This window comes from Osmia lignaria, chromosome 9 (assembly GCF_051020975.1).
Source record: "Osmia lignaria lignaria isolate PbOS001 chromosome 9, iyOsmLign1, whole genome shotgun sequence".
Lineage (NCBI taxonomy): Eukaryota > Metazoa > Arthropoda > Insecta > Hymenoptera > Megachilidae > Osmia > Osmia lignaria.
Window position 1 is genome coordinate 5,446,249 of NC_135040.1, and position 20,844 is coordinate 5,467,092.

Genomic DNA, 20,844 nt, shown 5'->3' on the forward strand with positions numbered 1-20,844 from the left:
GTTCGAACGATGAAATTGACGAAAATATAATATATTGACTCCCATAACGCAATTTTTCTAAAAACAAAAGGAACTCGATGTTTTCGCAATTTCATCGTCGACCAGAGCGAGTTAACACCTTATCGCCGGAAGTCGTACTATGCGTTAATCCTAAAACCCAGCACGTTCGTTCCGTCGATAAGGTGTTAAAAAAACGATCTAGATAATAACCCTGCTCGAAAATCAGCCAGCCTGGCGATCCTAAGCGAAAAGCCAAACGCGGACGATGCATCCTTTCCAATAACGCTCTTCTCCGGAGCAGACACCGTCCTCGCCACTGTAGGCTGAGGTTTCCTCTCCTTCAAAGCACTGTCCAAAGAATGGTGAACCGATGGTCCAGACGGCGAAGGAAACGGTACCGGTACCGCGTCCCTCCAAATCCTACCCAAACTTATGCTAACACTAGGAGGTCCTTCCACGGAAGGCTCCTGAATCTGCAGAATATCCTGCTGACTACCGCTTTTCTCCTGAACAGTTTCACCCGAAATTTTAAACGATTTCGCGTGCAACACCGGCGATCCATTCAGCTCGAGAACTTTCAAATCTTCAGCCACGTGATCGGCATCGTTCTGCTTTTGAAACTTGCTGCTAGTTTTACTCTTCGCCACGCCATGTTGCCTGTTTTGCTTGTTCTGCTGTTGCTCCCGATGCACCTGGTCGAGTTTCTCCCGCGAGGACGAACTGACACCTTGCAACCATTCGTCGTAACTAATGGACTCGCGAGTCAACGTGTCATCCTGAAGTTTCTTCGCTTTCTGATCCTTAATGACACTCTTCTCGATCGGTTTCTCGTTCGAATTTGTATCGATGGTAGGAGGAACAACGGTCGTCGGTTCCAAGCTTTTCTGAAGCTTGTTACGACGTTTGCCTCGATCTAGATAACTTTTTCTTATCGATATCCTCTTGAAGGACTCGCTACGCTTGAAGGACGGCTCGTTGCGGTCCTTCTTGCGACCCACGAGCCTCCTCAAGTTCTCGAAGGACAACGGTCTCATCGTTCAAATCGTCGACTCGTCAGCTGGCATTTTATCCTTTCGCCGTTTCGTCTTCGCGATTTTTTCTTCCAGTATCTCCATATGTATAGGATCTTGCCTTGTCTCTTGATTAGTCTACACACCGATCAAGCTGCTCGAATCATTTGCAATATGAATTTTACGACTAAGCAGATTACGACCTCGAGTTTCATTTTCCTTCGACGAGAATGGAAATCTCAATTCCGTCCCCTTCAGCCTCGACTCGGTTTTCGCAAGTTATCGCGCAATTCGAAACAAATATCCTTTCGAAGGAGCCAGCGAAGAATCGAAGGGCTGGTTTGGTCCTCCGCGAGTCCTTCCAGCCAGCCGAAGAGCAACAGAGAACACCTGAACCCACACTGGTTCTACTACCAGTCTCCTTTTCTCTCTTTCGTTGGTATCTTCGTTCCTTTGCTCGCACGATCGAGCGTTTCTGCGATCTTAAGGTGCAACACCGAGGTCTTCCAGTCGCGAATCAGCGTGGCTTTCCTTTTTCGACGCTGTGGCTGCCTCGTTCCTCCTCCTCCTCCACCTCCTTTTCCTCCTTCTTCTTCGTCTTCTTCTTCTTCTTCTTCTTCTTCATCGACCTTCTACTCTTCCCTTTTCGCCCTTCGTCCACAGATTCACGATCCCTTGACAAAAACCGTTTCGACGGACAACAATCGCATGGAAAATAACTTAAGCTGGCAAAGACCAGGACGAGGATGAGAAGGACGGATTTTAAACTCGACTCGTCACGCGTTTCAAGCGTTGTTCAAAGCGCGCGAAATCATCCTCGCCGCGTTCTGCCTCGAGGAAACTCGTAGCTGCTGGTTGCTTCTCGATAGCGGTAAAATCGCGATTAATATCACGGAATCAAAAAGCGGCTGGTTGCCGAAGAAACGTTAGCTCGTTAAAATGTTACACGATGTGAATTTTTCCTCTTTTTTTTTTTCTTCTTTCCAATGCAAAATCAGAACGATTTTTGTTTTCTTCGTTTGATACACAACGTGGACTCATCTAGAGAGCATCTGGAATCGTTGAAAACATCTCGAACGATACTTTCTCCGCCCCTCGAACGATTACGACACACTTGATTTCACCCTTTACTCCGCCGCTCTACACCGCTCTCGTGTACTTTTATTATTTCTCTGCGCGGCGCGTTGGGAAACACGTATCCTCCTTCGATGGAACCCGATAATGAAATAGGAATTATGATTTTCCAAGATACTTCTTTCACTGGCTTTTCAACGTTCACTGTGCACTCGACGAACAGAACCAAGGAAACACGGTTTTGCACACGTTTGCACATTGAAACACGCAAGACAGTTCGAATTTCGCGCTACGCGTATTACGCTGAAACGATATTATTACGTGTAAAAAACGACTGCTATCGTTTTTGCAGATTAGAAAAGCATTAGTGTATACAGTGCTTAGTTTGTGGATCAAGGCCAATACATAAGAGGAGAAAGGGAAAATTTTGGTCATAGCTCGATGAATTCCGCTGCACGCGTATTAGACTTTTTCCTTCGATTTCTTTGCTAACACTGTCAATGCATGACCTAACTTTTTCTTTTTATTAATTCTCATTAATTCGCGTTCTCCAATCACGAGCTCGTCTATAACACGGTACGACGATGAAATTGCGCGCCGGTAAAAAGGAAATTACATGAGAGAATGAGAGGGGAAAGACAGTTTCGAGACTGCGCGAAGAAACTTCGACACGCCAACGCGTTAGATCTCGATCGATCCAAATGTCCGCTATCTCTGGCGATTTCTAAATGAAATGTTGGATTTTCAAAAGCAATGCGCTTGAAATTTATGCCTCGCGATGATACCGGTTTCTCGGTGCAAAACTTGCAACGTTCAATTTCAACAACCTGCGGGTTAAACATTTCGCTGCAATATACTAAATCTTGATTTATAATTTATTTACTTATTACTAATCTTGTTAGTCGTTTGCGATACGCATTTTGCAATTAACAACCGATTTCCCATTACGTATATACATATATGGACGTCGTCCATAGTAAAAGGGTTAAGGGAATAATGTAGTCGTATTCTTCGCCCACGTGAAGCTATTTCACAAGCTTTACTCCTTTCGATCGAATTCCTGCGACACTTTGTCGACACTGAGGTCTACTCTTCCCTTCTGATAAACAATGCATTCTTAACCCTCGGAGTCGAAGCACCGCCATTCGAGGGTTAACATAGAGCACGTATATACGTTCTTTAACCAAATACCAACAAACTAATAATAATCCATAGTATCGTAACACGAGCACCGAGTCCTTGATATTTTCACGGGAAAATTATCCATTGTACGTAAACACCGTCGTAGTTATGGCAAAATAAAGACAAAGGTATATGCTTTAGACAGAGAGAGAGGGGGGGGGGGGGGGGGGGGGGGCGCAGACTACAACAGAGACATTCATAGTAGTACCAGAATACTATTTACAATAATATTACTATTATGCAAAGGATGAATAAGAAGAAGTAGATGCGGTAATACTAGCGGCACTAGTAGTATAAGCAAGGAAGAGAGTAATGAGCGCGGCCGGGCCGAGGGAAAAGCAAGGACGATAGCAGCGTAGGGTAGGGTCGTATAGCGTACTCGCGACGCGGGTCCACCCTTATCGCGTATCGTAGGGCAGAGGAACGAACATCGATGAAGCCACGGTACCCTCGTCTACCGAGGAGAGAAAAACTGTCGGGTAGTGCGCGTAGTCGAAGTCGCGTCGAATCACTGGCATTTCGCGAGCTCTCGACGCTGCACCTCTCCCTGACTCACGGAGAACCACCGCGGACCAGAGAGACGGAACAAGACGTGAAATCTAAAGAGGAAGCGAGATGGAAACAGGCCGAGAAGCGGGGCCCCGTGAATAAAAGTCACGCCGCTAGAAGGAGAGGGAGAGAGCTGGGAGAGACGAGAGAGGTAAAGAGCGGATAGTGGTGGTATGCCGTCCGTCCACTCTCGCCTTGCACACCACAACTCTGTTCTCTTGCTTCTCTTGCAGCATCCCACTCTCTTTCTTTCTTTCTCTTTGTCTCTCTTTACCTCCTCTAGCCTCTTCCATTCCTTTCTTTCTTTCTTTCTTACTCTCACGCCCACCTTCCACGGACAATCTCCTCCTCTTCTATCTTGTACGCTTACCTCGCGGCTTCCAACCCCCCCTACCATTCTACCCTTCGATTTTCTATCTTATTTTCATGTTACACGGTTGGTACCACTCTCTGCCCCACTCGCGGGCTTTTCTAACCTCCACCCATACGGGAGTTTTCTTAAAGGCGGACTCGCAAAGATCGTGAATCGGATAGAGAATCCTCCAGCGATGCGAATGATGCCCTCGCGAGACCAACATCAAGAGGGGATTTTTACAGCGAATGGTACGTTTCCCGTACACTAGTACCTGCGCACGAACGTGCCGGGATTCGATGCGTTCGATTGGTGAACGATACACACCCGTATCGCGTAGTAAAAGTTTTACTATTATTACTTGAAGACTCGTGATACGTGGGCACGTTGTTACCAATGTGGAACAACTATCTATTTCTACATATCAGGTTCCCCTAGTGACGAGTAATATTTGTCTTCGGAAAATGACCCGCCCAATAGCCACGCAACGATTGTACAGTTGCGTGAAAAAATGAATGAGCACGGAACGCAGCCTCCCACCATTCGTCTAACTCACTAGCGCCTCGTTTCGGCAGAGTTCGGTTCGCGTCGGCAATTCGGTTACCCCTTCCACCGCGCTATAGAACGAATCAGGCGAATAGCGGTGGCATGAGGCTCCTCCCTCTATACCTCCATTTAACCAGGGATACCCATCCTTGCCCGCGAGTGTATCAATCTAATGAATGGCATTAGGAACAGAAATTAATTTGGAATTTATTATAACACGCTTTAAGTTGAAATTCGCCTTCTAAGGGTACACTCACAATATTCAGCGTAGTATATAAAGCTTGACGAAAATGAAGGTGAGAAATTAGCAAGGAGTTAAGGTTTAATGGTTAGACACGATCGTTACGTTCTTACGCGAGCATCGTACAGACGTAAGAAGGACTTGTTCGTTGTACTTCAACTACGCCCGACGTCGTAAAGTCTGTTCTTTAACGGGGTGCTTTACGAGTACCTTAACCTTTGTGGCGAATAATTAGAACCAGACGAAATATAAAATTGCTTTTATTTCACATAGTATTCCGATACAAAAATGTAATAAATGAAATGACCTAATCATTTTCGAATCGAGAATCATAAAAAACTAGCGTCGATGAAGATTCTCAATTAGGAAAACGTTCAATTCCCTCGAGAACTTTTTCCATCCGATTGAAAAAATGGAAGCAACGACCGTAATAGAGAGGGAAAAGGATCGACGTTCGTTTTACCAGGGAAAAAGCTTTAAATTGACGGCTTGATTGCTCGATGCTCTTCGACCTCCCATTCCCCTGCTTTAACAGAGGCCCTTAACCATCAGAGATCCAAGAGCATCTCGTGCACGCGTTCTTACTTTCCACGAATACAAGCCGAAACGCTCGCCCGCCCACGTTCGATCCATACCGTGCAAATCGACCACTTCCAGTAGAAAGTACAAGAAAAAAATCAGCGACATCCAGTAGAAAGTATGGAAATCCTAAAATAAAACTTTGTCGCGATCCGACCGTAGGGTTAATCCTGACCGGGAGGCGTGACGAAAAAAAAAGAGAAGAACAAGAATTTTTGAATGCCTCGACGTTTGTTTCTGTCTCTGAAAAAGAAGCGTTTCGAGGCTTGAATGAGAGATCATTAATTTTCAAGTCTAAAAATTGTCTAAAACTGACCTCTCCAAACGAGAATAAAAAAAGGAGAGTAGGACAAAAAATTCATTACAAACAGACTGATACATGGGATTAAAAGACCCTTTTTTTTTTTTTTTTTTTTTTTTGAATGCCCTGAATATATTATAGAAAGACCAAGTGAACGAGATGACACAAGCTGACCAAACACTCGACCGAAATTACAGGCACATCCTTATCGGTCCGACTACCAACCGCTTATCACCTTGATAACGAACCCTCCAATATCGCTGTTAGAATCCAATTTTTCGGAATATTACACTTCCCGTTTATCTGCCCGCGATTGATTTCGTACAGGGCTGATAAAGCAAAGCGGGGTATTATCGCTTAACCTTCGACTGAAATCATCGAGGAACCTTCCACTGTTCCGCACCGAATTTAAGCTAGCGTCAGTTAGGAAGGGATACACGAGGAATTGAATTGATACCACCACTTGGAAAGGTATTGTTACGTTTCCCTCCCTAAGTAACACTAACTCGAGGTTCTTTGGCCTCTTCTGACACGCCTCTGAATTCTTAGGAAACAAGAATAAATAAAACAAGTACCACTACCTTTACAGAACGATAAGGATGATTTACTACTTGAAGGAGCAGAAATATGACCACCTAAAGAGGGAAAACAAATCGCCTAACGTTTCGTTACATTGAACATTGGCTCATTTTTCGTATAGCAGAGCGTTCGTTTATCGTGGATATCGATGTATCAGTAGAAGGTGCGGAGGAGGGACATAATAGCCGATAAACGTGCTCTCGTCGACGCGTGTATGCAACGAGGCGGTGCAACGTGCAACTCCAAGGCGACTGGAGGACGTTTACCCACGAAACCGGCGGCCTTGATCTTACAAACGGTCCACGAACGAGCTGCGACAGCAGCTGCACCGACACCGACGGATGCATTCCATCGGAGTGCAACTGCACCTGCTGCACCCAACTATACCGCCCTCCTCTCATCCCGAACAATTCTCAATTTTGGCTTCACTCTCCCGCTTTTATACCCGTTAATTCCGTTTCACCAGTCACGATTAACTCCACGATTAACTTACCAACACTGGATAATACGCTTCCTCCTTACGAGTTTATCTTTTTGATGAAAGATGACTAGTCATTCACCATGCTCTTCAAGGTTTGCATCTTTGTATCATCATCGGTTCCAGTCGCAATGAAATAGGAAAGCTTCAACCCTTTAACCGCGATACAGTCAATCGCGACTCAAACTGTTCATTTTATTCCATACGGTGAAAAAGACTTGAACGACAAGAAAAAGTTGACCGTTATCAGGACCCTTGTCATTAGCAGCTAAAGGCAGACTTAATTACGGAACCCTCAGAGGTGTGAAAAAGGTATCGAGGGGATCGTTCGAAAGAAAAAGTAGCCGGGTCAAATATCGAACGGAAATATGCTGACCTAGAGGAACTAGAAATAAAGGTCGAGAGGTGAAGCTTGACCGACAACGTAAATCGTCGTAACACCGATGTAATCGAGACGTGACGTCAACGAACCGGTCGATTCGCATTTTGTCGCTTCGATGAACTTCTGATAATGTGTCAACTGGTTGTAATCGAGAATACAAACATTCACCGATGCAACTAACGTGAAATTAGATAACAACGCGCACTTGATATAATGGTAATAATTTCAAGGAAAATTAAACAACTGGAGAAGCAAAAAAGAAGTTTGATACGGGTTTACAATCGTTGATATCAGTCAAAAGGTTAATGTATTTTTCGAGTCGTTCAATTTCCATTTCCATTTTAGCAGGTTGACTGTCTTCGAGAGGACGGTAAAACAAATTTAAAATAGCTCTTCTCCGAGTAGAGACGGCTTCTACTGATTTTAGGGTCACCTTCGCTTTCTTAAGTGGAACTACGACTTTTCAAGCACCTACGACCGCGGTCCTTCCCCTTCTCGACCGGTTCAATACCCTCTGACTCAAGGTCAGCCAAGGTCAAAGTTCGAAGAAATCGTACAACCTTTAAAGAACGACATTTGTCGAACAAAACGCCTTATTTTACCTGTATATATGTATGTAAAAGTTAAACATCAAAGTGATATTATCTGTAACCCAAGGTACACAACCGATAATGATAACGCGAGAAAGCAAAACAGATTAGACCGTGTAAATATGTACCATCTATGACAATCGCGTGAGTTTAGAGAAATTTATAAGAAGATACAAATTGCGTAGAGATTAAAATAAAATTAAGTATGACGAGAGGGAAGATGACCAAATTGGTAGATCGCAGGAATCAAAAGAATGAATCACTAAAGACTGGATAATCGATGAAAAAAAAAAGGAAAAATCAGCAAAGGAGGCTTCGTTTCCTCGGACACTCCTTCGTAACCAATTATACACGAACAGCTGATTAATTCCCTCGTTTTAAAAAAGCAATTACTTTGATTAATTGCGAAGAAGATAAGGAGAATGCAATTGGTCGTTTATTACGAAAACAGCCAGGCAATTCGCGTTTAAAGGGGAACGTTTTTCTTTTGTATCCGTCCCTTTTGGTATTTCCTGATGTTTCCACTCTCAGAAGGAAGCGTTAACTGCAGAAACATTGAGCAACCCAGAGAGTAACGATCCATGCTCGCATGGAAATCGCAGATAAAAGATCCACCTTGCCTTTAATTACAGCCGTCTAATAATACGGTGATTATACCTAGTATGGGTCAAGATTGAGTTTTACTCTTCATCTCTGACATTTGTCCCTTTTAATTCTTTCATTAGAGCAGGCATCTACCAAAAAGTGAGACTACATAAACGTTTCGCTAATGTTGATAAAACAAAATAGCTGGTCCTTCGTTGAAACTAATAATATGCCAACATAAAACGGTTTAATGAATCATACTCGAATCGTATCGTAGAATAAATGAGCCGACGTCTCCTCGTTACGTTACGATGATTCTATTAACGGCATCGATTAACGCCTCGATTAATTTCCCTCGTCGAAACGAACCGTGAATCGATTTAACGGAAGATTTATTTAATTGACCTACGTTCCAAGAACGTGCGAAAGAAGTAATGAAAAGTAATCCTCTGATTTTCAAAATTTCGTCGAATCATATTTTTTTCTAAGCGGTTCGTCGCGTGTAGAATTTCTTTCAAGACGCTCGTGTAGAGTCGGTTTCAATTGAAATACGCACGAACGGGTAATCTGCACAATTACCTCACATGCAAATAAAGCCGTCGCGAAGATGAACGGTGACCCACGTCCAACTGACGTCACGTCAGAAATGACATTAAAATGTCCCTTGTAGCTTTACGTCTACCGAGTCTCGGAAAAAACGGGAACAGAGCCAGAGGCCATTTCTCATTGAAAACGTATCGATCAACGGGTTTTCTATATTTAGCTTATCGCCGTCTTTCAATTCCGAATTTACTCTCTGCACGATGCTGTGTCGAATCGTGAATTAACAGATAACTCCGTTCGAGTTTTAAACATCCAACGAGTTTAAGCAACGCGATAAATTACGCTAAAAGCCATGCTCCCGAGTCACGTGCGCATTTGCATCCCGTATTTTTCCACGCGTCAAACGGTCAACCATGCAGAAAGCGAACGGCCATGAAACCTAGAATCCCTTTAAATCGCCAGGAACGACGTATACCACGGGATAGGGGTTGCCGGAAAAACCGGTCGACTCACGACCTCTAACGATTCCCTCTAACTGTCGAATGCAAATAAGCGGGATCGTCGCGGCTAGTTCGAGTTCAGAGGCCGCGATAGTGGCCAAGTTCAGAGGAAACTTCACACCTGTAACGCTGACTCGCGCCGCCACGGCATACGAGACACCGCTGAGAACTACGATTATCTCCTTGACAGACTCGCTCGTTCAGCATCCGAGATATTTTCAAGAATCACTTTGCTTCGTTATGTTTCGAAACCTTCTATCCTACCGACGCGAGTCGAATTCTAGCTGACTAGATTAGAAATCCGTTCGTACGTCGTTAATTTCAACGGTCCGCGAGATTGATAGGACACGTTTGCTCGTAAACGATAGCTAACCAGCCACTGTATATACCTACTACGCTAATTTCGACCTAACGGCGAAAGTCGAATAGGAAATTTGCGTAACACGATTCGAGCGACGTTTCTTGGTTCTTTTTCTGTATCGCGTGGAGACACGCTGAAAGAAGTAATACGGCTTATTAAACGGCGAATACTTGACAGATAGGGGAATGTCAAGTATTCGGGGATGACACGAGAAACCGGTCGATAGCTTGTTACGAAAGACCGAACTCTACGAATACAAATAGACTTGTAGGATAGCATGTGCATTACTGCCGGCGAATGAAGTTGCAAAAAATTATGCACACTGCATTCCTCTTGTTTTCGGTAGAAACGTTTCATTGAAAAAAAGTCAATCGCTCGAGACATTTCGAGACATCTACAATTTCACTGCGTACGCCATGCAAAATGTCAGTTACGTGTTCCTCGAATTTCCTCCAAGACTTTTCTTCGAACTAATCTCTCGACGCTCTCTCGAGTTATATCGAACGATTATACATTTCTTGTTTCGTGAAAAAATATGTTAATAACGTTGAATCTTGTTCTATCCTGGAAATTGTACCCGATAAACTAGACACATTTTCAACAGTGTACAAACAGGTTTACACGAGATTTATTCGAACATACAATCATACAGGACTACAAATCGAAAATTTGTAATATATTAAAAAAAAAGAGGATAGTAATGGTCATTGGTTATCCAAAAAGAAAAGTAAAGAACGATGAACAGAGAGGCGCGGTCGATAGGGACTCAAGTGTCTTGTCGAGAGAACAGACCCGATCGAAGAAATTACGGATCTCTGGTGTAATTAATGTTTGACAGGAAACGAGAAAAAGCCTCGCTTAAGGATGGAAAGGTGTTTCGGAAGCTTCTGTACGTAGTTACGGGGGAGTGAAACGGCAACAGCAAAGGTATTATCGATTTTATCAACGGGGGCTAGGGGATTCTTTCTCACGTATGCACGGGGTGAGTCAGAAAGGGTTTGCATAGCGGCGCATCGAGAAAAGCTGTCCACTAACCTTCGGATAATTCGAGATCCAGCTCAGCAAGTTTTTCCCGCACGTCCTCCGGGAGTTTGCCGATGTCGATGTTGAACTCGGCCATCACTAGGCCATCCGCGCTGCGCCGAGATCACCAATTCTCCAGCCGTACATACCACGACCCGTCACCACTGCTCGGCCATCTTGCCTTATACTGATACGAGGGACTGCCATTAGCTGGCGACACTGTTCGTTTAGACATCTACCGGCTAAACAGTTGATCCGCAATCGGCGATTACATACATTCACTGATAACGTGTATAAATCCTATTCATGAAAGAAAAATAATAAATTGAATATCAATTCTATACTTTTATAAATTGTTAAAAACCTCTATCGTTCTCGCTACTTTCCTTATTTGTTACATACAGTTTCATTTACGATATATTTCTTTCAATAATACCTAATAATTATGTTATAAACATTGGCATAACTAGGATCCCTGTCCGGAGTTGGCCAGCTTCCTTAGCTTTATTAAACACGATAAATGTTTACTGTTGCTTAATCCTAATTTTATGTAATAAAAATATTTAATTGCACAGTATATTGCATTTTGTCCCAAATGAATATTCGAACGCATTCGAACTAGTCACTAGAATGACATCTGTTATGCGACTTTATCTTTCAAGTAGCATTCCTTTCACGTGGAACTGATCTGTAATTTTTATAGTGATCACGCGGGCTAACCTCCTAGTATCTGATAGTTTAATGAAATAAATTTATAAATGATCATAGTTTTGTTATTTACTGTGAAAATATGGAAATACTAGAAGATCCAACGTTTAAGACACAGTACCAAAAATATAAAAATCGTGTTAAGTTATGGGAAAGTCGTTTTACAGAAAAACATGGACGTAAGCCGAATAAAGTATGTATAAAAATAATTTATTATATTCAGGATTTAAATTTGATTTGATTAAAGGTGCCTCAGCATTTTTATGTTCTAATGACAATTTTTTTATTTAATTTCACTACTTAGCGCCAGTAGTCAGTTATTTTCAGTCATATTTTATCAGAAATATGGGCAGTTTAAATCTTCCTTGTATTTTATATTTGCAGAATGACATTAAGGAGGCTGATATAAAAATTAAGGAATCTTACAAAATGTATTGGAAACTGAAAACACGTGCCTTAGAAGAAACTCTTATAGATATTACATTTTCTGAAGAAGTACAAGATAATGTTTTGGATAAAACTTTGACGCAAACATCAGTTGAAGAAACTAAAGAAGATAATAAACCTTTATCAGATGACAATAAACAAAATTTGGAAAATGTATCTCAGAAAGTTACAGAAAATACAGACATAAACATTATACTAAGCACAGACAATAAAGATATTGAAAATGTAGATCCACGCTGTCAGAATCAGGATGCTGCTACTACTACTTCATTGGTAGTTAAAAATGAATGTACAAATATGAAAGATGTGTGGGGTGATCATCTAAGTAAAAGCAATGAAATATATAAGAAGAAAGAAACATTACTTGTTGGTAGATCATCTTCCTTTCAGCTATCACAAAATAAATTTACAAGTTCTATGTTTGTGAAAAGAAATCCCAGGAAATCTTTATCAGCATCAAAAATCAAAAGTAAATCTGAGAAAAGTATGAATATTCAGACAAATGTATCTGAAGAATCTACAAATACAGAAACACATAATGAAGATGGCATTGATGTTAATAAAAAATCAACATCTGTATTTAATAACCCAGTGAAAGTTACTTACACAGAGTCTACATCTGGTTCACAGTCCATTAACACAATACAGCAAGTGATTGCAGGTCACACTGTTAGTAGGAACTTGAATCCAGCATGGCTAGATAGATGTGCTAAGCAAAATAATGTGGAATATTCAGCATTCGATTCACAGAGGCTTTCTGGTACAAGTGATTCTGGAATTGAATCAATGGAATCCAGTATTTATTCGCCTAAGGAAAATACCCAAATGTCTGAAACATCTAAACATCCTTTAATATCAGATGAAGAAGATTTTGTTTGTAATAGTGATTCAGAGGAAACATGGAGAAATAAACGCATTAGAAACTTTAAGAAAAACTTTAGTGATCAAGAGATTCACTGCCCTAAAAGACCATGTCTGGATAATAATATAAATGTTCCTACTATGCAGCAGCTACCAACTAACATGAATGTACATGGTGTGCATTCTCTTAAAGTGTCTAATGAAGTGAAATACAAAGATTTTAGCACAACTAATGTAATTGCAGATAAAGATAATGATAGGAGTGACAACACAACTATTGTGACAAATGTGGCAAATGACAATGACAAATGCATCGATGAAAACAGCGATACAGAGACAACTAATAAAAATTCGACGAATCGTCGTAAGGTTCGCAGAAGAATTAAGCATATTTCTTCCGATGATTCTGATCCCGATTTTAATGAAAATAATAAAGTGGAAGGAAAGAAAAAAGAGAAAAGCTCAAAGACGAAACGAAAAAGTTCAACGAGAAAGAATAAATCTACAAAAGAACCAACTTCAAAACAAGAGAAAAACAGTACATTTAAAACCAAAAGAACTTCTAGAAAGAAAAAGTATGTACAAAGCGATGATGATAACTTTTTAGAAAATGGTACTACAGACCTAGAAACAACTGATAAGGGCTCTGAAATATATGGAGTAGAAACGTTACAAGCTGTTCCACGATTTTCAATAAATATGTCTAATCAAGGGGATCTGATCGAACAGTGTACCAAATCTGTTTCTTCAACAGCTACTAATTCGACTAAGTCTGTTGCACTTCCTAAATCGAAAGGAAAATTAACAGACAAAGAAAAATTAGAAAGAAAGATAGCGGATGGGAATGTAAACGAGAACTTTGTTAGAATTAATTTGAAAAAGAAAATATTTGTACGTGGCAAAAAACATTTCAACTTTTCGAAATACAAGAAAAATCAGTGGAAACAAAGAAAAAAAGATCTTCAGTCGAGTGAAAATAGCTTAGTAGTAGCTGACTATCTTGAGAAGAAAGGCGTTTCGAATTGCTTTAAATGCGGAGAAGTGGGTCATTTTTCCCGAAACTGTCCAAATAGCAATACCGACGATTTGATACCATTAGGAGAAATAGACGATGGTTCTGAATTCCTAACTTTGGAAGAAGCACAAGAAATGGCTAGTCAAAATGCACTTATTGCGCATGCTAATAGAATTGACCGTTTACCAGAGAAACCGTCTTATTCTTCTAAAGCAGAAGCTGAACATGAAGGAAAGGAAATAGAAAAGTCGGACAATGATGATTTATGGGAACCTATTGAAAACGAAGTAAGCCAATATACATCGACATGTTCTAATTACACATTTGTCATTCTCTATTTACTTAAATTTTTAGGAACTCTTATGTGGACATAAAATACCTGATGAATTGGTAACAAAATTACTGCCTCCAATAATTGACACAGTACAGCCATTGTACAAGCTTAAAGAAGATCAATCGTGTATAGGTAAGAAACTTAACATTAAGATATATTTATCACTTAATTGATACATCAACGGTATATTGTAATTACAGAAACGCCAGCAGAAGTTTTTGAAACACTGGAGAAATTCGGTCATAAAAGTTTTAAACCTGGACAAGAAAAAGCAATAATGAGAATACTTTCCGGTCAATCGACTTTAGTGACTTTATCTACTGGCTCTGGAAAATCTTTATGTTATCAATTACCTGCGTATCTTTATTCGAAATATTCTAATTGTATTACTTTAGTAATATCACCGTTGGTGTCTTTGATGGATGATCAAGTAACAGGCGTACCGTTCTTCTTATCAGCAGCATGTCTGCATACAAATCAAACAGAAAAAGTAAGAAATAACGTTATGCAAATGGTAAAGCAAGGAAAATTGAACATTTTACTAATCTCTCCAGAAGCCGTAGTCGCTGGAGAAAAGTCAACAGGCTTTGGTGCCCTGTTAAGGCAACTTCCACCAATTGCTTTCGCATGTATAGACGAAGCTCATTGTATTTCACAGTGGTCTCATAATTTCCGTCCGTCTTATCTTATGGTTTGTAGAGTTCTTAAAGAAAAAATGGGTGTTAAAACAGTATTAGCTCTCACCGCAACTGCAACAAAAACTACTACAGAGAGCATAGTAAATCATCTAGGGCTACACGATGGAATGGCAGGTGTTATATCTGATATTCCAATGCCGAGAAATCTAATGTTAACTGTTTCCCGAGATGAACACAGAGATCGTGCCTTAATTGAACTGTTACAAAGCGAAAGATTCAAACAATGTAATTCGATTATCGTTTACTGTACTCGACGGGAAGAATGTGTGAGAATCGCTGGGCTTCTAAGGGTTTCTTTACAGGTATTATTTTGTCATTAGACATAAATTAGCATTATTATTATTATTTTATTATGATTGTTTACTTTTTAATAGGACACGAATAATTTCACCAAGCCTAACAGCAAGTTGTCTCCCATTGCTGAAGCATACCATGCTGGTTTACCAGCTTCCCGTAGAAAGACGGTGCAAAAAGCTTTTATGAATGGACAAATTAGAATTGTTGTAGCTACTGTTGCTTTTGGTATGGGTATTAACAAATCGGATATTCGTGCTATTATTCATTATAATATGCCTGGAACCTTTGAAAACTACGTTCAAGAAGTTGGAAGAGCTGGCCGGGATGGACAAATAGCACATTGTCATATGTTTTTACATCCAAAGGTACTTTCTCAAATTTATTTTCCATACATATGTTTTAAAAACCTAATTTGTATTTAATACATTATTTTTCATTGCAGGAGGATGGTGATAAATGGGAATTACGCCGGCATATTTATGCAAATGGAGTAGACAGACATTCAATTAGACGTTTACTTCAAAAAGTTTTTGTCCCGTGTTCGTGTGCAAAGATACAAGCGAAAGATAGAAATTATAGGTGTCCGGGTCACGAGGTTGCTATACCAGTCGATGAAACGGTTATAGCTCTGGATATTTCGGCGGAAATAATTTCAACGCTATTATGTTATCTCGAATTACATCCTAAACGATTTATTACCGTTCTATCATCCGTATATGTCAGAGCTAGGGTTTCAAGCTACGGTGGTCCTCAAGCGTTAAAACAAGCTGCACAATCTGTGAGCATCTGTAACACGTGTTTCTAAATGTAAATTACTTTGATGACATAAACAATAAATTGATTCATTTTTCAGTCACCACCACTGGCAATGGCAATAGCACTCGACTTACAAAAGGGCGTTTCTCACGATAATAGTAGCGTTATTGAGTTTCCCGTTGTAGACGTAGCGTCTGCTATCGGTTGGGATAGCGGTGTAGTAAAAAGTCATCTGAAAAATTTAGAATGGAAAACAGGTTTGTTCGAGGAAATAAGAATTGTAAAGATACCCTTCGTAATATTAAAATATCTCGCTTTTGTTTCAGTTAATGGAACTTCAAAGCGGTCTAACATATCAGTACGGTATGATACACTTGGCTTAAGGGTAAAAGCTCCGGGGGATCTAACAGATGAAGAGCTAGATGAAGCACTTGAGACGTTAGTTGATCGTGCTCGTTTCCAAGAAACTGCAGCTTTACAACAACTTGAAACAATTAGTGCAACGCTTCATAAACTTAGCATGCCATCGGTCAAAATGTGTCTAGAATTGAACGATGAAGTAACCAATAAATCTAACGAGTTAAAAGACATTATTCGAAATTACTTTGAGGGAAAAATTCTAGTGGATATCGATTCCGTTCAACAAGTATATATTATGATTTCAAATATTGGTACATATCAATTCTATAAGCGTGTGTTACACAGTCTTTGTATTTTTGTTTCAGACTAAAGTAGAAAATGATGCACAAATAGTCTCGGACGTACGGAACTTAATTGTAAGTTATCGAGACAATAACTTTACTGGACGTGCAATTGCTCGCATTTTTCACGGTATACAAAGTCCGAATTATCCTGCCTATGCTTGGAATAAGTGCCGCTTTTGGAGAGCTCATCTTTCATGCAATTTCAATGCTTTGTGCCAAATTGCAACGAAAGAAATTTTAGCTCTGCGTTAAGGTAGGTATTTTTAATATTTAAAGAAAAAGTTTTTGTGAACTTCAGTTTGTTATAGCAAAATATTTTAAACGTCACAAATACGCGAATACTATGTGATGCTTTTTGTTTTAAATACTTTAACTGAAACGTAGGGTTCTAATAATACTGGACAAATTTTTATCGAATAATTTTATTTTAAAAAGCATAAAAAATGTAAGGTCGGGTAACACTTTATTGCTTCGACAACAAGTGCCTGAGTTCACTTAGTTATAATATCTAAAATATTTAACCGCGTATATCAAAAGAGAGTAACTTATTTTTTTACATTTATAAAATAAATTGTAATACAAATACTTCAATAAAGTTGATGCCATAATTATTTCCTTCCGTCATTATGCTAATTTTTACGCGTAACAGTTATGAAATTTATATCGTTACATTATTATTGTTAGTAATACACATTCCCTGATATAAAAATTTTTTTCCTGCACCATTGCTACTCTTAATTTGTTCCATTTACATTAGTAAATTGGATTAGGCGTAGAATAATAAAATCTAAACGAATAGAAGTCACAAATAACTTTTGTTACTTTCATAATACTAAAATACATTTAATACGATATGTTCTCTTTGAAGCAGCGTTAAACGCTGCTCGATCTGTGACATGTGTTTCCATGGTGTTTAGAATAAAAAAATAATATACATACTTTCAATGGCAAGGTTTTCACGTTACAACCCTCTTCATGTAATTACACTGTCGCAAAAATTTGTGCATACGTATTTGTTGCATTTTCCCAACGCGGTCCATGCACGTTTCGTTCTGGCACAGGGCGCAAAATTCCGATGATATCGCATGAAATGGTGAACGAAAGTAAACGCTAGCATTTTTCAATGCCTTATTTTTACGGTGAGCCCATACGTGCAACGATACTTCAAATATCATCAACACGGGCAAAAACCATCGGAAACATAAAACGGCGAGGAAAAACAGGCAAACTGGATTTATTTGTCCAAAAGAGGCTCCAACGGGGACAGGTTCTAGTTCCATTAGATTTTCGCTTTTCTTTAGAGAACCGTCCTTGGTTGATAAAGTTTCCTTCACCTCTTTAGGGATCTAAAGAATTCTTATTTATCACTTATTCGATTACACACATATTGATATTGGAATTTCATAAATAATGTATAGAAATTATTACCTGAAAACGTATCTTTCGATTCTTAGTCATTTCAAATCCTATCACGTTGATCTCCGGCTCTCCCGTTTCAGCATTGTTTACCGAACTAATAAGCCGCTGTATCTCACAGTCGGAAGCTGGAACATTAATACTTTCTCCAGTTTCCTCGTCGACGAAAGTTCGGTCCATTTCTTTGTCGATATTTCAATATAAAAAAATACGTGCAGACACGTATTTCTCGTGGTCTCGTATTTGGAAAGGAAAACAAAGTTTAATTTATTCGAACGTATGGCCGGGTCCTTGGGGTCACTTCCCGGATACTCTGGCTGTGCACGCGGCTTTTATTATAACGATTAGAAACCTTGTTGAACAGGATTTTCTGGAACAGGGTAAACGATCATCTATTATTATCCGTCTAATCAATTGCTTTTATTTTACTATCAATCGATCCACTAATATTTCACTTTCATTACGATCAAGGCGAACAAAGAGGAAATAAAACAGCAAGGTTCGCTTTTGCATCGAATTAATTACTGACCGTGAATCAGACATTAAAAAACAAAACGATAATACACGGTTGCAATAGAAATTTTTAAAAGCACTATACCCATTGAAATTTTAAATGTACCATTGTGTTCCTGGATATTAACTATTAAGTAGATGCCAAATGGTCAGAAGAGTTATACATGAATGTCGGAGTGACCGTTTGATCCATATTAATTTCAAAATTATTTTTTCTTAGATCCTTCGGATTCGATTAGGTGAATACGATTGATCGCGTGCATTTGTATTCTTCATTTCCCATCGCGCCTGATGACTTAATACGAACAAATACCGAGCATAAGTCACTTAGGTAATAAAGGTTAAAAGAGAAACCACGTCACATTGCACGCGTGAAATTTTGAGCATCGCAAAGTATCAACGATGATTTTCGATAGATTAATCCTTTATAAGGCGAGAGGTGAACGGTTGTATTTAAATTACAATAGCGGTAAACTACAATTTAAATTTCAGGAAACTAACCAAATTATAGAAATACATTTAACTTAATTATGAGTCCGAACTATCGCAACTATTATCATATGTAACATCTTCGAAACAGTCACTCCATGTGCAACATGTCCTACAAGCTTGGGCGATAACTGTACAAATGTATTCGAGTGTACAGCACATGATATAATATTCGTTTTCAAGCAGCTATTTTTATTTAATCGATTGAAGTTATATTATAACAAATTTTGTTTTCTTTTATACATACAGTGGATGGAAAAAGGTATTGAGACTAAAGAACACTTCATGCCTCTCACGGTTTCACGTTTTTCCCCCAAGGACTAATTATCAAATATGATCTTATGCAATCGCGAAGAAAAATTAGACATCATTCTCGAGGCAGGATTGTAACGCTTACGAGTTAAGTTTTTCGCAAGATTCGAATCGAATTCTTAATTTCGTTTAATGGCGCCGCTGCAAATTCTGTCTAATTAACCGGTAACAAGAAATATAATTGCTCACGCCTTCGCGGAAAAATGGTGGAATTCGAATTTACGCGTCACATTAGAAAGAGCATTTAATAAAATAATTAATCGTAAGAAAAACTGTTAGCGAAATGAAAGTGTTTTAATAATATAACTCAATAAAAATATTGAATGCTTTCGCTAAGAATATTCCAGATATCAAATAAAGAATGGATGTCCGACTCCCATCACTAGGTTATAATTACGTCAAGATTGATTCGCTACGTAATCGAAGCTTACAAGCGATTTGTACACGAACTCTTACACAGTTTTACAAAACAATGTTATATCGATGTAGGAAAAGAACCTGATTGTATATAATATTATGAAAATTGAAAATCATTACCATAATTTGTACGGTTCCGTTATATATTATTAAGTTGTACGTAAAATAAGTTTCGGAATTAAGAAGGAAACTTAAATATGTGTTGTATTTATTGACAAAAATTCAGTAAAGGATAATAATACTAATTATGTTTATAATCTTCACAGAATGGGAAGAAATTTTATAAGATTAATTACAAAATTAATTTTTGATGATGTAACATTTAATTTCCCAGTAGTTTAGTCAAAAAATACAAATTTAAAATTGTCAATCGTTCACCTTATAGATTATTCTTATACGTATGTACATTAAAATAAAGATTCGATTTAAAGGTTAATATTCTATAGTATATGGTAACATTGAAATGATAATTCGTGTGTAAAAATAAAATTTAATAGCATGTACTTACGGATGTTGAAAGGAGTGTAAATACGTTCGTTGATAAAAACGTAATAGCTAATTAACTTGCTTGTAGGAAGATTCGAGTTATACACTGGGAATATCACGTCTCTGCGTTAAGTGGATTCACATCTGAACAGAATATCAGATTAAAAATTGCGTGGAAAACACTGTATTGGCCATAAAATATAACATATTGCAACGATCAGGCCGACAACGACCACACAACTCTTCCCGCACTTGTGTTTCGACTGAAGGTGTAAATGTACGCCATGATAACCTGTAACTATGCGGATTGTAGACGGACAGCGCCGAGCACTCTAGATTTTCCCGGGGAGAACGACAATGTAGGGAAAGTGTTCCATATACAGGATATTCGACTACGAGTGGGTTTCCTTTGAGGGGGGGGGGGGGGGGGGGGGGGGGTAGCTGGACTGATTCTGAACAACTTTTTCCTTTACCAAAATCCACGTTAAGGTTTAATTTTTAAATTATTAATGAAAA

General features: G+C 39.3%; 3 protein-coding genes across 19 annotated transcripts in view; 1 reads left to right on the forward strand and 2 right to left on the reverse strand.

Annotated features, from left to right (window-relative positions):
- DIP2 (disco-interacting protein 2) overlaps positions 1–11,026 on the reverse strand; it is a 31,193-nt gene extending 20,167 nt beyond the window's left edge. For 3 of the 13 annotated variants that reach the window (XM_076689950.1, XM_076689951.1, XM_076689949.1), the window contains exon 1: positions 10,888–11,026. In XM_076689950.1, the coding sequence (XP_076546065.1) occupies positions 10,888–10,972 (85 nt within the window). In that variant the 5' untranslated portion in view covers positions 10,973–11,026. Of the gene's footprint in view, positions 1–210; positions 3,413–3,645; positions 5,870–10,887 lie in introns of those variants that run through there. The other 10 variants (XM_076689953.1, XM_076689945.1, XM_076689952.1 and 7 more) reach the window with 6 other exon arrangements.
- A 155-nt stretch (positions 11,027–11,181) lies between these two features.
- Positions 11,182–17,343, forward strand: RecQ4 (RecQ4 helicase). 2 transcript variants are annotated; one of them, XM_034315061.2, is made up of 9 exons: positions 11,182–11,776; positions 11,968–14,193; positions 14,261–14,372; positions 14,441–15,240; positions 15,313–15,600; positions 15,678–16,013; positions 16,089–16,248; positions 16,318–16,637; positions 16,717–17,343. In XM_034315061.2, the coding sequence occupies exons 1-9, from the start codon at positions 11,666–11,668 to the stop codon at positions 16,945–16,947; spliced, it is 4,584 nt and encodes a 1,527-aa protein (XP_034170952.2). In that variant the 5' UTR covers positions 11,182–11,665; the 3' UTR covers positions 16,948–17,343. The 2 variants fall into 2 exon arrangements, with proteins under 2 accessions (XP_034170952.2, XP_076546069.1); XM_076689954.1 differs by having other exon boundaries at positions 16,089–16,637.
- A 148-nt stretch (positions 17,344–17,491) lies between these two features.
- LOC117600150 (uncharacterized) lies at positions 17,492–20,659 on the reverse strand. 4 transcript variants are annotated; one of them, XM_034315200.2, is made up of 3 exons: positions 20,351–20,659; positions 18,124–18,481; positions 17,492–18,041 (listed from the first exon to the last, which is right to left on the reverse strand). In XM_034315200.2, the coding sequence occupies exons 2-3, from the start codon at positions 18,289–18,291 to the stop codon at positions 17,652–17,654; spliced, it is 558 nt and encodes a 185-aa protein (XP_034171091.1). In that variant the 5' UTR covers positions 18,292–18,481; positions 20,351–20,659; the 3' UTR covers positions 17,492–17,651. The 4 variants fall into 4 exon arrangements, with proteins under 4 accessions (XP_034171091.1, XP_034171105.1, XP_034171114.1 ...); XM_034315214.2 differs by lacking the exon at positions 20,351–20,659 and adding an exon at positions 19,361–19,890; XM_034315223.2 differs by lacking the exon at positions 20,351–20,659 and adding an exon at positions 19,126–19,309.
- Positions 20,660–20,844: the final 185 nt, after the last annotated feature.

Coding starts and splice junctions, on each gene's coding strand:
- RecQ4 (XM_076689954.1), top strand. CDS start 11,666: ATGGAAATACTAGAAGATCCAACGTTTAAGACACAGTACCAAAAATAT. Junction 11,777..11,967: donor ATGGACGTAAGCCGAATAAA/GTATGTATAAAA, acceptor TTATATTTGCAG/AATGACATTAAGGAGGCTGA. Junction 15,601..15,677: donor ATATGTTTTTACATCCAAAG/GTACTTTCTCAA, acceptor TTTTCATTGCAG/GAGGATGGTGATAAATGGGA.
- LOC117600150 (XM_034315200.2), bottom strand. CDS start 18,291: ATGGACCGAACTTTCGTCGACGAGGAAACTGGAGAAAGTATTAATGTT. Junction 18,042..18,123: donor ATCGAAAGATACGTTTTCAG/GTAATAATTTCT, acceptor AGAATTCTTTAG/ATCCCTAAAGAGGTGAAGGA.